This window comes from Taeniopygia guttata, chromosome 27, assembly GCF_048771995.1.
Source record: "Taeniopygia guttata chromosome 27, bTaeGut7.mat, whole genome shotgun sequence".
Classification (NCBI taxonomy): Eukaryota; Metazoa; Chordata; class Aves; order Passeriformes; family Estrildidae; genus Taeniopygia; species Taeniopygia guttata.
This window is the reverse complement of record NC_133052.1, coordinates 2713488-2725912: the sequence shown is the minus strand read 5'-3', so window position 1 is coordinate 2725912 and position 12425 is coordinate 2713488. Positions and strand designations below refer to the sequence as shown.

Below are 12425 nucleotides of genomic sequence, written 5' to 3'. Positions count from 1 at the left end.
TCCAGCCAGCCTCCTCTGCATTTATACCTGAGACAGTGGGTGTCACCGTGGAAGGGAGTACCCGCTTTCCATGTGTGGTTGCAAGCCCTAATTTGCCAAAGGGAGATGCTTGGCAGTGGCAGGAAGCTTAACCCTTCCTCTAAAATATTTGTTTATTAACACAAAACATGTAATTTCTGTTGGGTGGCTCTGAATTAGGGAGATCTCTGTTGAGATCTAGTGCACTGGCTTACAGTCATCGGAAACAAATTCATCCCACTCACCTCGTCCTGGTCACAGCCCTCTCAGCACAACAGCACACTGCCACAATATGGGACAGCAATGGATGTTCCTATCTCTCTTTTAATGCTCAGATATTTGTCAAGGAATTCTGGCTGACTTTTTTGTAGCTAACTGAGATTTTCATAGGTTTATCATTATCCTATGCTCTGTGCTCCTTGTTTGCAATCCCTTATTGCTATATGCCTTTGGAAAGCCCACTGTAGGACGTTTGTTGTAGGTACACAGAACCACTCTGACGTATTTGTAATACCTCATAAAAACTCAGTGAACAATGGCAAATATCACGTGTCAGCAATTATTTCAATCACACCTCTATAATTGTGTTTTATAAATAACAAATTAATTAGGAAAAACGGTATCACAACAACTGCAGAATTGCTCTGTGTCAGGTTGAGGGAAGGAAGTGTGGCAAGTTGTTGTAGGGAAAAACCCTTGCTTGGACCAAGTGCAGGTACAGGATGGTTGAGAGATCTGGGAAAGCTTTGAGGCTTGGGGCTGGTCTCTCCTGACATGGCTGGGAGTGTCATTGATCATTGCTCCTAAAAAGGATTCAGAATTTTATCAGGATGCTTTCCCTATGCAGCACAAATACAATACTTGGAGGAGAAAGGTAAAATTCCTGGTTTGGGGATTAAGTCAATAAACTACATCAAAACAGCATTTTTCCTTCAGATTTGTTTTCCATTCACAGATGCAGCATGACCAAAGTAGGAAATACTTGTTATCTTCCATTTTATTCTTTTAAGATTGTACCTGTGCCCAATGCAGTGGATAGTTCAGCTGTACATCTGCCCTGTGAGCTCTCACAGCACCCTGAACCTCAGACTGTGACATTTCTCCCCTGGGTACCTCTCACCCCTCTCCTGCCCAGGTACCTGATTCTTAGCAAATCTCTTGTAGGTGGAACTAGTGTGATACCAAATTTCCTGTATTGATTTGGGATATTACTGTTTTCTCACTCAGCCTTTGTGGTGGTGGTTGTTGCTAATTAAGTTTTGTTTGTTACAGCAACTGTTTGTGGAAACAGCTTGGTACAGGCTCCTCCCAGCACACCCTGGCCCACGCAGAGGACATGCCTCACGTTCCACCTGCTGCTCCACTTCATCTCTGAAACATCTGAGGGAGCAAGGCCTCCCTCAGAATTTCAATGGTTCACCTCAACACTCAGTGGAGTCTGGGGGATAATTTTCTCCAGTGAGAAATCCTTTTCTCCCAGAGGGAATGAAGTTCTCTTCTATACTTCCAGCTACTTTGGCTTAAGAAGCACCTGGGTTATGTCCCATTTAACTGTTGCTTTGACACCCTTGATACAGAGAAATGGGAACAAATCAATGTTGTTCTGTATAATTCTGAAGAAAGGTTCTGTTGGTTTTTTTTTCTTTTTTTAAACCTGGAAAGATATTTATTACATCTTCTGTGTCAGTCATTCCTTTTAGGAAAACCAAACTTCTTGTCTTCCCTTAACAAAAAGAATAGTTTTGGATGGTTTATATATCATTGACGATGCTTGTGTGCAGTTTCATAGATTCATTTTTAATATATGAAAAGAAGATTGAATGCCATTTTCCCCCTAGAACTTGTGCAGGCAATGTACTTCAAGAGTGAAACTTAACTCCTTAAAACTGAAGAAGCCTGACAGATTCATCGTGTCTGGAAATCCTGGCCAGGATCAGAGATAGAGTTACAGAACAAATGGTTCCTGAAAGGAACGTTTTATTTCAGAGCTGCAGGAAGGTGGAAGCTGGTTTATGAGGTGGTAATTTTCTCTGCAGTTCTGTCTTCTAGAATTGTCTAGGCCCTTGCAACACTCTGAGCTTCCTGGGTGATCTTAGATAAGGTTTCCAGCAAAATCCAGAGATGCTGCTGAAGTGCAGCTGGAGGGCTGGGAAACCCTCACATAAAAGTGATTGCAATAAACTTCAGGAACTGGAAGGATCCCCAGCGGTACCTGTGAAAGGGACAGTGAAATGTTGCGGAATCTGGGGCTGGTGCTGCTTACTGCATCAGAGCCAAAAACTGGGCAGAGCCAAACTGGGATGGGGGGATGGGGGTTTGAGGGGTGTGGAGGAGAAGGAGGAGGCAAGTGGCTCCACACATGTTTGCAATGAGGCCTCTCCCTTTTCCTGTGATGAAACTGCTACGAGCTTCTGCCCAAAGAGGAGGATGGACTATTTAAGCCTGAACGGCTCACCCAGCCTGGCAGAAATTCTCCCAGGATGGGCAGGAATTCACTCAGCATTTCAATGGTGGGGTTCGGGTTCCCCGGTGCTCTGCAGGGCCCAGCTGGGAGAGAATGAAGCCCTTTTCCTTTGGGAAAAGGAGAAGGGGCTGGGGCACAGCTCGGGCTGGGGCTGTGGGTGAGCACACGCCAGCTCCTCTCAGCCCCAGGACCACCTTCCCCAGCTCCACACCCTCCCCACGCTGTTGTGTTTGGGAGAAACTGCCGAGGCTGCTGAGCACGTTTGTGGGGTCACAACTGGACTGTTGTCCCCCTTTTTGGTGCTTCACTGTGATCCTTTTCCATCCTTCCTGCTTCTGGTCAAGTCTTGTGGGAAAACTCAATTCTTGTATATTGCTACACAAAGAAAAACTATGAAATATTTACCTGGGGAATAATGATTCATTCTCATAATTATATGTTATAAAATAACTCCCATTATATGATCATCAGACAGTTTTATTAACAACAGATAATCCCATAGGATTTCTCCATAGTACAAAAGAAATCCAGGCTGTGCAGTGTGACTGTGTTGGAGGATGAATATCATTCTTGTTTGTACTCTGCTCTTCATTCCAGTGAGCTTCAGCTGCCTGACACTTAGCATTAAGCTGTTCTCCATTAAAATCTAAATTATGAGGATCTTTTTCTCATCCAATAAAAAACTAGCTACTTGAAAATGGAAAAATCTGATTTAGATCTGTTGTAATGCATTAGAGCTCAATCACATTTATTGTCTCAATAGTGGATTAACTGAGAGTTCTAAGCAAAAAGTAGTTCCTACCCAACAATTCATAATTGTTCACTCTGTAGTGAGAGTACAATGTATTTAGAATCTTTTGTCCCTCCACTAACACAGCTGTGAGTGCCTGGCAGCAGTTCCATCCAGAAACATTTGAGGTTGAAAATGCTCAATTCCAACAATTTCCCGTGAAAAGTGTGATTTTCTGTAAATGTGTTTTTGTAATGAGAAATAATTCTGTCAAAAGATGGTTCCTCATTCTTCTCCAGGCTTGGGGCTCCTAACCATTGTGCTTGGATTTGTTCCCACAGCCCAAACCACACAGTATTGTTTTAGATCTCAGTGATATTCTGTGAAAATCAGCTGCAAGTGGTGGCCTTGGCTGGGTGAAGGGCTGGACTCGAGCATCTCAGAGGGACTTTCCAACCTAAATGATCCTGTGATTCTCTTATGCCAAAAGCTATTTAGGATTTTTTAAGCAAAGGGTTTTAAAATATCTGTTTTGAAGTGAGAAAGTCCCCGCCTCTCCTGAACTGTTCTGCAAGACAGGGTGTAATGCTGGTGTCCACCCACACTCCGAGGTGTGTGGGCACAGGGAATATCCCTGGAATCTGTCCTGTTGTGTCCAGTGGTGCTAATGCAGCACGTTCACCCTCTGGTCAGTTAAAGCTGGACTTGGCATGGACAGGTGACCTGCTGCCCTTCAGAAGAGCAGTCAATCCAGCAAACATCCCTGCTTTAGGAAAAGCATCATTCCTGCCTACATTCTACCTGATCTGTTACTCATTCACTATTGCAGAGCTGAGCAGTGATGAAACATTAACGAGCACCTTCAAAAGCTCCACCACCCAACAGAGAGATGGTGGTTGTGATAGGAGCAGTAATTAGGTGAGTCAGAGCTGTAAGAGACTTTCAGAGCACAAACTCTTTGGTTTGGAGCAGCTTCATTGTGGGTCTAAACAGCCCCTGGCCCAGCTTTCTCTCTGGGGTCTCAGCTGCTGCTCCACCCGCAAGACCCTCATTAGCAAAGGGTCATTACAGCACATTTGTAACCCCTGAGGAGACGCTGGCTGTCACTGTGCTCCCACCTAACAACACAATGCAAAATACCCCAGTACCGTTTAGAAAACAAACAGGTATTAGCAAACTGGAGAGCGAGTTTCAGTCTGGGGCCCGTCCCACGCACCCCCACACCAGAGAACACCTGGGATCTGTGGGAGGCAGGGGACACCTGCCCCATCTCTGCAGTCACACGCAAAACCGGGTCACACGCTGAGTGTGCCCATTGAATTGCGGCGGAGCTGGAGCAGGATGCCAGGGCTGGTAGCGCGTTCGGTGTTTGGGCACCGGGATGTCCCCATGTCCCCAGCACATCCCGCAGACATCCCTTCACCCGGCTGGCTCTGCTGGGAGGGGACGAGCCGAGCCCCCCGCGCCCCTCCGCCGCTCGCCTCTGCCGCGGGTCCCTTCGGGCGGCTCGCTGGGAGCCGAGTGCCCTCTAGAGAGCACCTGCAGCGAGGGCCGGGCAGCGTGCATCCTGCATCTCCAAATAATCTCAAATATCCCGTGTGCTGACACGTAGAATGTGTCGGGGTCCCTCGGCGTGCTGGGCTCGATGGCACAGAGGGAGCGCTGCCCACCGCACTGCAGGGCAGGGGGGCTGGACAGAGCTCAAATTGATGTAGATTGTGGATCAATTCATTTTTATATCATTTAAATCACATATTATTGTACTTCTGTTGGATAGGCTAACAGCAACTACTTCCACTTAGCCACAGTCAGGATTAGCTCTCAATTAGCTTAGTGTCTTTGGGCCCCTTAGGAAAATGTAAGCTCGGCTTTAAGCAGTCTCAGACCTTGATCTCAGGTTACGCAGTGTTTGCACACCTGGGACAGAGCAGGGACCGGACAGGCTGGGGACAGGACAGGGCTGGGGACCGGGACACTGACAGGTCAGTGTTTCCTTGCGATCTGCCAGCTGGGAACAGCTGACACCTGACGGGGAGAGCTGGGAAGTGCCAGGATTTCCCAGGCACTTTCTCAATTGCCATGTTTTTCAGCACAAGAAGCATTTGCACGTCAGTCAGGATTACTACTTATTCCAGCTGCTCTTAAATTTTTGGGTGACTTTAAATTCAGAAATACAGTGTTAATGGCAAACCTCTGCTTCAGACTCAGTCCAAACTGGACAGTCTTTGGATTGGCCAGTTTTGCCCTGTATTTTCAGGCATGCCCAATGTCTCTGTCTTACGGGAAAACAAGTAAAATAAAATAAAACCAACCCAGTATAGGTATTTAAAATTTCTCTTTCCTCTGGATAAAACAACCAAGCCCAACCCAGCATAAATATTTTCACAGGCGCTTCAAGTTGGTATTTCATTCTGTGGTATAAGAGGGGCAGTTCCGATGGAGCACAAGGTGAAAAGTCAGATGCCAAATTCCCAGGATTTTAGTTTCGATGAGCATCTGCCTCTCGCTCACGGAGGATCTGATTCACGCTGTTCTGCTGGGAGGAGCGAGCAGCAGCTCCGGGGCGTTGTTCAAGGCTTTGGGCAGCTGCGGGGAGAAATTCGGATCTGGGAGGAGCAGGGGGAGACCCCGGCCCGGCCCCACGAAGGTGCAGTGCTGCCGGCAGGACCCTCCGGTTCCTCCCGCTGTCGGGATGAGCATCCCTGGGGCGGTCCGTCCCCGCCGCCTCCCGGCCGCCAGGGATCACTCTTGTCCCTTCTCCGCTGCCTCACAGCCAAAATTCCGCCCTCCCTTTGCCGCTCCTCTGCTCTCGGCTTATTGCAGCACAGGAACCGGCCAGAGCAGACGCACAAATGCTCTTTTGCACGCGTATGGCACAGTCAGGAGCAGGACCTAGGGAAGTGAATTTGTCTTTGTGTTTCAAATGCTTTTTAGTTTCTCAGCAAAGGAGTCCAAAATATTCTATACGTGTTTAGGTGTGAGAAATCTTTGTACCGTGTCACATAAGGTACAAAAACGGCTTCCAGGCCGTCAGCTCCTTCCGTCCTGTGGGTGTCTCTGCACAGCTGTGGATGTCCAACCACCCCTTGGCTGTCTGAAGAGCAGAGGAGCTGAGAACATCTGCCATCTCAGCTCCCTGCTGCCAGCGCCCAGAAGGGGCACTGTCCTCGCAGGGTCCCCTCCCCGGCAGTGATTTGACACAGAAGAGGTGGGGCTGCTCTGCCGAGGGGCAGCGCCCTACTCGGACATGCTCACACTGCACAAGTCCAGGAGACAGGCAGGGCCAGGAGACACCTGCTGAGACGTGTGTGACAAATGTCATGCTCCCCAGCACCAGCACATCTCCCAGTTTAACACCTGATACCTCTGGAGAGCAGCTGGGGATATGCACCAGAGATGGCTGCTCAGGTGGTACCTGTGGGTGGATATACACCTGCCTGAGCCTTGGAAATTTCTGTCACTGTTCTTTTAGGGATTAGCTCCAGCTCTACTGGCCTGTCTGACTCCTCCTGTGGCACACAGATGGGCAACATCTGCCTCAGGCTGTGACAACAGGGAGGAGCTGGACAAGACCTGCCAGGTCAGCAAGGCCACTCTCCTACTGGCAAAGCAGCTTTGTTCCCAGTGCAGGATGATCCTGAGCAGTTTAGGTGCCCCTTGCTCATGGATCAGCACCTGGTGTTCAAAAGGAACTCAGTTTCAGACACAGGTTCTTGATTGCATTAGGCAGAAGCAAAGTTTTATTAGAGACATTTTTCACCAGCAGGTACATAAGTGACCTGACTAACTCAGGTAACTTCTAGAGGTTACAGCATTGCAGAACAGAAGAGCAGAAGAGAGGAGGTGGCTCCTGACACCCCCTTTAGCTACGTGGCCAAGCGTCGCTGAGTTACTTCTACTTTCTCTGCACAGAGGGTGCAGTGAACAGGGACTGTTCTCGGGTTGTCTGTGGGTTTCCCTGTCACCTTCCAGTCCGTTTCTCCTTAATCACAAATTCTTCTGCAGGTCACTGGAAAGAAAACACAGCAGCATTATTTGATTGGAACACAAGTAAAATCCTTCACATAACAGATTTCAGATCCTGGTGGTGCCCTTGTTTCTGGAATGTACTGCTAAGCTGGTGCAGCTGGCAGCAACCCAGGAAGTGCCAGAAATTCCCTAAATAATTTGCTTTAATAGGAATTTTCCCTTGTAAAATTATAGGTTTACTCTTTTTTTTCACTCTTTCCAGACTCTTTACTAAGCTTTGCCTGTTGTCTTCTTCACTTCTTCTTCCAGAATTCCACTATCTCCCTGGCCTTCTCCTCTGCATTCTACTGCTCCTTTTTGTCTTCCATTTGCTTCCTCTACCCCGTATTCAGTCCAAGCTCTCTTTAAACCCATTTCTCAGTGACACCACCACTGTATCATCCCCCCTGTAGCACAGTGATGCAGAGTGGATGCCTCTGACACATCCTAGGAATGTGCTGTCTCCTGGCCTTAGCGCACAAGGAAATGAACAAAGCCAGTGTTCCTTTTGTGAAAACACAGTGCTTACCTTGTATGTCTCCAGTCTTGCAGGGTGGGACCTGGGCCTGGCAGTGGGCAGCTGAAGTTGTTGTGTAGGTGTGGCTCGTCCTAATGACCCCTCCACCAGTTCCAATTCCTCCTCCGTGACTAGTGGGATAAATTTTGTGAGAGAAATAGGGAATTTTAGAACTTTACATGTCACTGCTGACTGACTACATGACACAGAGTCTCAAACTATGGCATTTATAGGCATTACAGTATTTTACATTACATTTTCTTCCTCTTTCGGAGTTGCTTTACATTTGTCCTCCACCTTGACATGGACAGTTCTCACCCATCTTACTATAAAAAAGGGACTGTTACCAATACTGACATAATGCCAGGAGTGACAGTGTTGTCACTAGCAGCTAACAGATTTGGTGTTCTACTTTGCAGATCCCAAGGACTGACATTTAGTTCTGATTGGAATGTTCATCATGAGACAACTTTTTATCTCAGAGAAAGCCTTAAGAAGGACTGAAGATCAGGTTGGGTACCCAATCTGTAATGCAGATCCCTGACATTTTCATTTACTCTCTAGTGGATCTAGAGAGATACTTACATGAGGTCCTGCTGTCCTCCTTCCAACAAGCACCGGTAGGTCTGGATCTCCTGCTCCAGGCGGCACTTGACGTCCAGTAAGGTCTTGTACTCTTGGTTCTGGCACTCTATTTCCGCTCTTATTTCAGCCAGCTGCTGCTCCACACACGTGATCTGGCTCTGTAGCTCACTGAGGAGAGTGTTGTACTGGCACTCCGTTTCAGCCAGAGATGATTCCAAGTTATTTCTCTGATAAGATAAGCAAAAAACCAACAAGCATTTTAGTGTCACCCTCCAGTCCAAAAATGAACGAGCCACTCACCACCATTGAGCTGGTTGGTGTGTCTGGCTGTTCATGCTAAGAAACCCAGCAGTGAGCAGATGGAGCTGTGAGTCAGCTCCTCACCCACCTGGCTGAGCTGAGCTTGGAGATCGATTTCCAGGGTTTGCAATTGGCGTCTCAGTTCAGTCACCTGGTTGTTGCACGTTTCCACCTCCTGACCACTTGTAATAACTTCCCGATTCACCTCCTCAATCTGAAATCACCAATACAGGATAAAGAGCTTTAGGGATATCTGGGTATGCTGGATTTGCTTTTACAGGAGCAGAACATGGTGAGTGTTCAGCAAAAGGAAACAGGGAGCAGGGCAGGTTCTCTGTGCACAGGGTGTTCCCTACCAGCTCCACTGCTTGTTCATTTAATAAATCCCATTCACCTCGTGGCTATTAAATCTCTTTAATCCAAATGTGGAATATCTCTGTTTCAACAACACACCACAAGATCTTGTGGCAAATGCTGCTGTTCCAGATGGGACATAAAAAACTGGTCAGACAGGCCTGTGGCTCCTGTGGAACACAGGGTATAATAAGTGCTGCTTTTGGGCTTCACTGGGAAGGAAAAACTGCTATTGTCTCCATGTCTGGTCTCTGAAAGGCTCCTGGGCCTGGGGCTGTGTGTGTCAATCTGGTTTGCAGCACAAGTGTTGCTTACCTTGCATTCGTACCAATCCTCGACTTCCTTGCGGTTGCGCGCTATCAGTGTTTCATACTGGCATCTCAAATCCTCCAAGATTTGCCTGAGATCTGGTCCCGGGCAGGCATTGACCTCCACACTCACATCTCCAGTTGATTGTTTCCTCAGGCAACTCATCTCCTGGAAATAAATCCCGGATCAGATCAGAGTGGCTTTTGGAAGGCAGCACAGAAGAGCAAAGCTCAGTGGCCAAGAACTGCCCTCCCCACAAGACCTTCCTCCCTGCTGTGGCTGTGAAAGGCACTGGAGCATGGGGCAAGTGTTCTCCCAAGGAATCTGTTAGCTAATTTATTTCTTCATCCACTGGAGTCAGCAGCAGTACTCCCCACTCTGGCACTCCCAGTGTGAGCACAACCCCAGGAGCAGCCCTGCCCCTGCCTCCCTTCCCTTCTGAGGCAAAGTGGTCTGAGCCCCAGAAATTTTTGGTGGGAAAGCTGTGACCTGAAAGTGGATAATCTTTTAAATTCCAAGCACAGTGGCAAAGCTTTCTACCAGGGTCATGATGCTTGTAGGGTCTGGGCAGAACCTACCTCCTCATGGTTCTTCTTCAGGCAGCAGAGCTCCTCCCGCAGCGACTCCAGCTGTGCCTCCAGGTCAGACCTGCAGAGCGTCAGCTGGTCCAGCACCTGGCGCAGCCCGTTGATGTCGGCCTCCACGCTCTGGCGCAGGGCCAGCTCCGTCTCGTACCTGGGTTGTGTCAGAAAGCACAGACTCAGGATGGGGATGTCCCACGTGGGTTCTGTTTGTGCCAGAATCTCCTTCCCCAGCTCCATGCTTTGACCTGCATTTTGCTGTCCAAGGTGAATGCGCCGTGCCTTGGATTTCTGCACCATTTCATGTCTGTTACATAAAAACTTTTCTTTCTCATGTTTTTTTCCCTGCTCCTGCTCACTGTATATTTGGTATCACTTATTCAGCTGCATTTCTGCTTTGTTGATCCCATCTGCACTGGTCTGGGGTGAAAATGGGCCACTCCCTGAGGTGCCTGTCCCCAGCCTCACCACAAACCCTGTTGCTAAATGTTTTACTCAAGAACACTAATTAAGGGAGGGCTGGTGACCAGGAGCAAAATGCCTTTAATCATCCTGCCCTGCCGAAGTGGTGTAGGGAGACGTGTCTGGAGCCTCTGTAATTAGTGCTGAGCCTCCCAGGGAGGTGAAAAGGAGCAGGGGGAGGCAACAGGTTTATAGAGGGGCACTCACTTCACACGGAAGTCGTCAGCCGCCATCCTGCTGTTATCAATGTCCAGGATGATCTTGTTGTTATCAATGGTTGCGCAGACAATCTGGAAAACAGCAAACCATGAGAGATGTCTCCTCTCTCCTGTTCTACTCTTGCCTTGCAGTTAGGTAGTAACTCTTCACATTTCCCTGTTTCTGTTACCTTCTTACTTAAGTAACCTTGTCCCTTAAGCAGAGAAGTTGAAGGAGGTGGTTTTGCCTCCTTCACTTACAGAAGAAAGGAGATCGGCCACACAGAGCTGGGAATTAAAGAGTTGTGGGATGGGACTTCCCAGTTTCAAGATCTGAAGTCAAATTCCACTGGTGCTTCAAAAATAAACCTAAAGAACCTTCCTTAAGATACTAAAGCTCAACTGACATTCAAGATGGCATGTTCTGGACTTCAGATTTAAGGACCTTCAGGGAACATGATGGGAAGGTGTCTTTAAGCCTTAGGATCAGCCATAACTTTCATAATGAATGTATTAATAAAATATCAGGTTGTTTGTGTCACTGTGACAATCAGTTTAATTCTCAGCTTTTCTCACTTAGAGATTTATAATGTTTCATTTGATAAAGCATCCAAAGTGTATGTTTTTGATTGTCCCCTAGTTTGCTTTGCTCTTTCTGTGGCTGACACCACTACATTTCCTCAGAGTACATTGGTAATATTACATTTACAATTGAATAGTCAAATACAATATACCAAAGCATCCTTTTCCTCTTTCAGAGCGTTCTCCCACCAATACCACCTTGCAGGTCCTTGATGTGCCCTCACACTCAGCAATGTCAAAGGGGAATTTGCCAAAATTTCTGTTTGCAAAGACATTCACAAGCACCAAAGTTCCCTTCAACAACTACAGTAGGTTTTAAACACAACTTCAGGAATAAGCTTTCAAAAGGGGAGGAAGAGCCCAAGGGATTACCTGGTTCTGAAGATCCTCAATCTCTTTGTAGTAGCAGCTGTAGTCGCGGGGCTCGCAGGAGAGGCCCTGTGTTGCATACCACTCTCTGATCCTGCACTCCAGCTCGGCATTCTCCTTCTCCAAGCACTTCACCTTGTCCAGGTAGGAAGCCAGGCGGTCGTTGAGGTTTTGCATGGTGACCTTCTCATCGCAGGATGAAAGCAAGCAGTCGCCACCAAGACCCCCAACAACCACACCGCCTCCGAGGCCAAACCCGAGGCCATTGCCATAGCAGTTGCCACCTCCATAGCTCCCACCAGCCAAGCTACCAACACTCAGTCCCCCTCCATAATTCACTCCACCGCAGTAACTCCTTCCAGAAAAACCTCTGCCACTGCCTATGCCAAAGGAAGAAATCCGTGCTCCACCACCACCACCAATGATGCAGCTGCCACCGCTGCTCCTGCCTTTGCTAGACACAGTAATAGTCTCCTTAATGTTGCAACTCATGGCGACAGCGGTTGGAAATGCAAGCAGAAGCCCAAAGCAAGATGCACAGCTTGATACGAAATCAGACTGCAAGCTGGCTGTGGCCGCCCATCCCTATTTATACCTTCCACAGTGGGTGTCACCGCTGCTTCTTCTTCCCATAAGGCTGGCTACTCCAGCCATTGGTGCCAAGAATAATTTCTCAAAGGGAAGTTTCCTTTCAAGAAGCCTGGTAGACAAGGAAGATGCTTTACATGTCTCTTGCTAATTTCAAAAATACATTAGCAATAATGTTTTATGAATCATCAGCTTTTTGTTTATGATGCAAACTTACAGCATTAAGCCAGGAAAAACACTGTCCTAAATTACATACCAGGAAGAAATCATTAAAGGTTATTGCATCAAAGAGGTCTTTATCTCTCATTAATTTATTTCATTTTATTTTGAGTTGAATAAGCAGTTTTCATGCAAGGTGCTG

General features: G+C 47.6%; 1 protein-coding gene across 1 annotated transcript; it reads right to left on the bottom strand.

The window, feature by feature from the left end:
• Positions 1-7048: 7048 nt before the first annotated feature.
• Positions 7049-12083, bottom strand: LOC100227476 (keratin, type I cytoskeletal 19-like). Its single transcript, XM_012571126.5, has 8 exons — positions 11480-12083; positions 10536-10618; positions 9864-10020; positions 9292-9453; positions 8711-8836; positions 8323-8549; positions 7750-7868; positions 7049-7221 (listed from the first exon to the last, which is right to left on the bottom strand). Exons 1-8 carry the CDS (start codon positions 11966-11968, stop codon positions 7196-7198), a joined length of 1389 nt encoding a protein of 462 aa, XP_012426580.2. The 5' UTR covers positions 11969-12083; the 3' UTR covers positions 7049-7195.
• Between the last annotated feature and the right edge of the window lie 342 nt (positions 12084-12425).

What these genes read in the sequence shown, in the direction of transcription:
- LOC100227476 (XM_012571126.5), bottom strand. Translation starts at nt 11,968, where the DNA reads ATGAGTTGCAACATTAAGGAGACTATTACTGTGTCTAGCAAAGGCAGG. An exon ending in TTGAGGATCTTCAGAACCAG is followed by an intron (nt 10,619 to 11,479) that starts GTAATCCCTTGG and finishes GCTGTTTTCCAG; the next exon opens with ATTGTCTGCGCAACCATTGA. An exon ending in TGAAGAAGAACCATGAGGAG is followed by an intron (nt 9,454 to 9,863) that starts GTAGGTTCTGCC and finishes ATTTATTTCCAG; the next exon opens with GAGATGAGTTGCCTGAGGAA.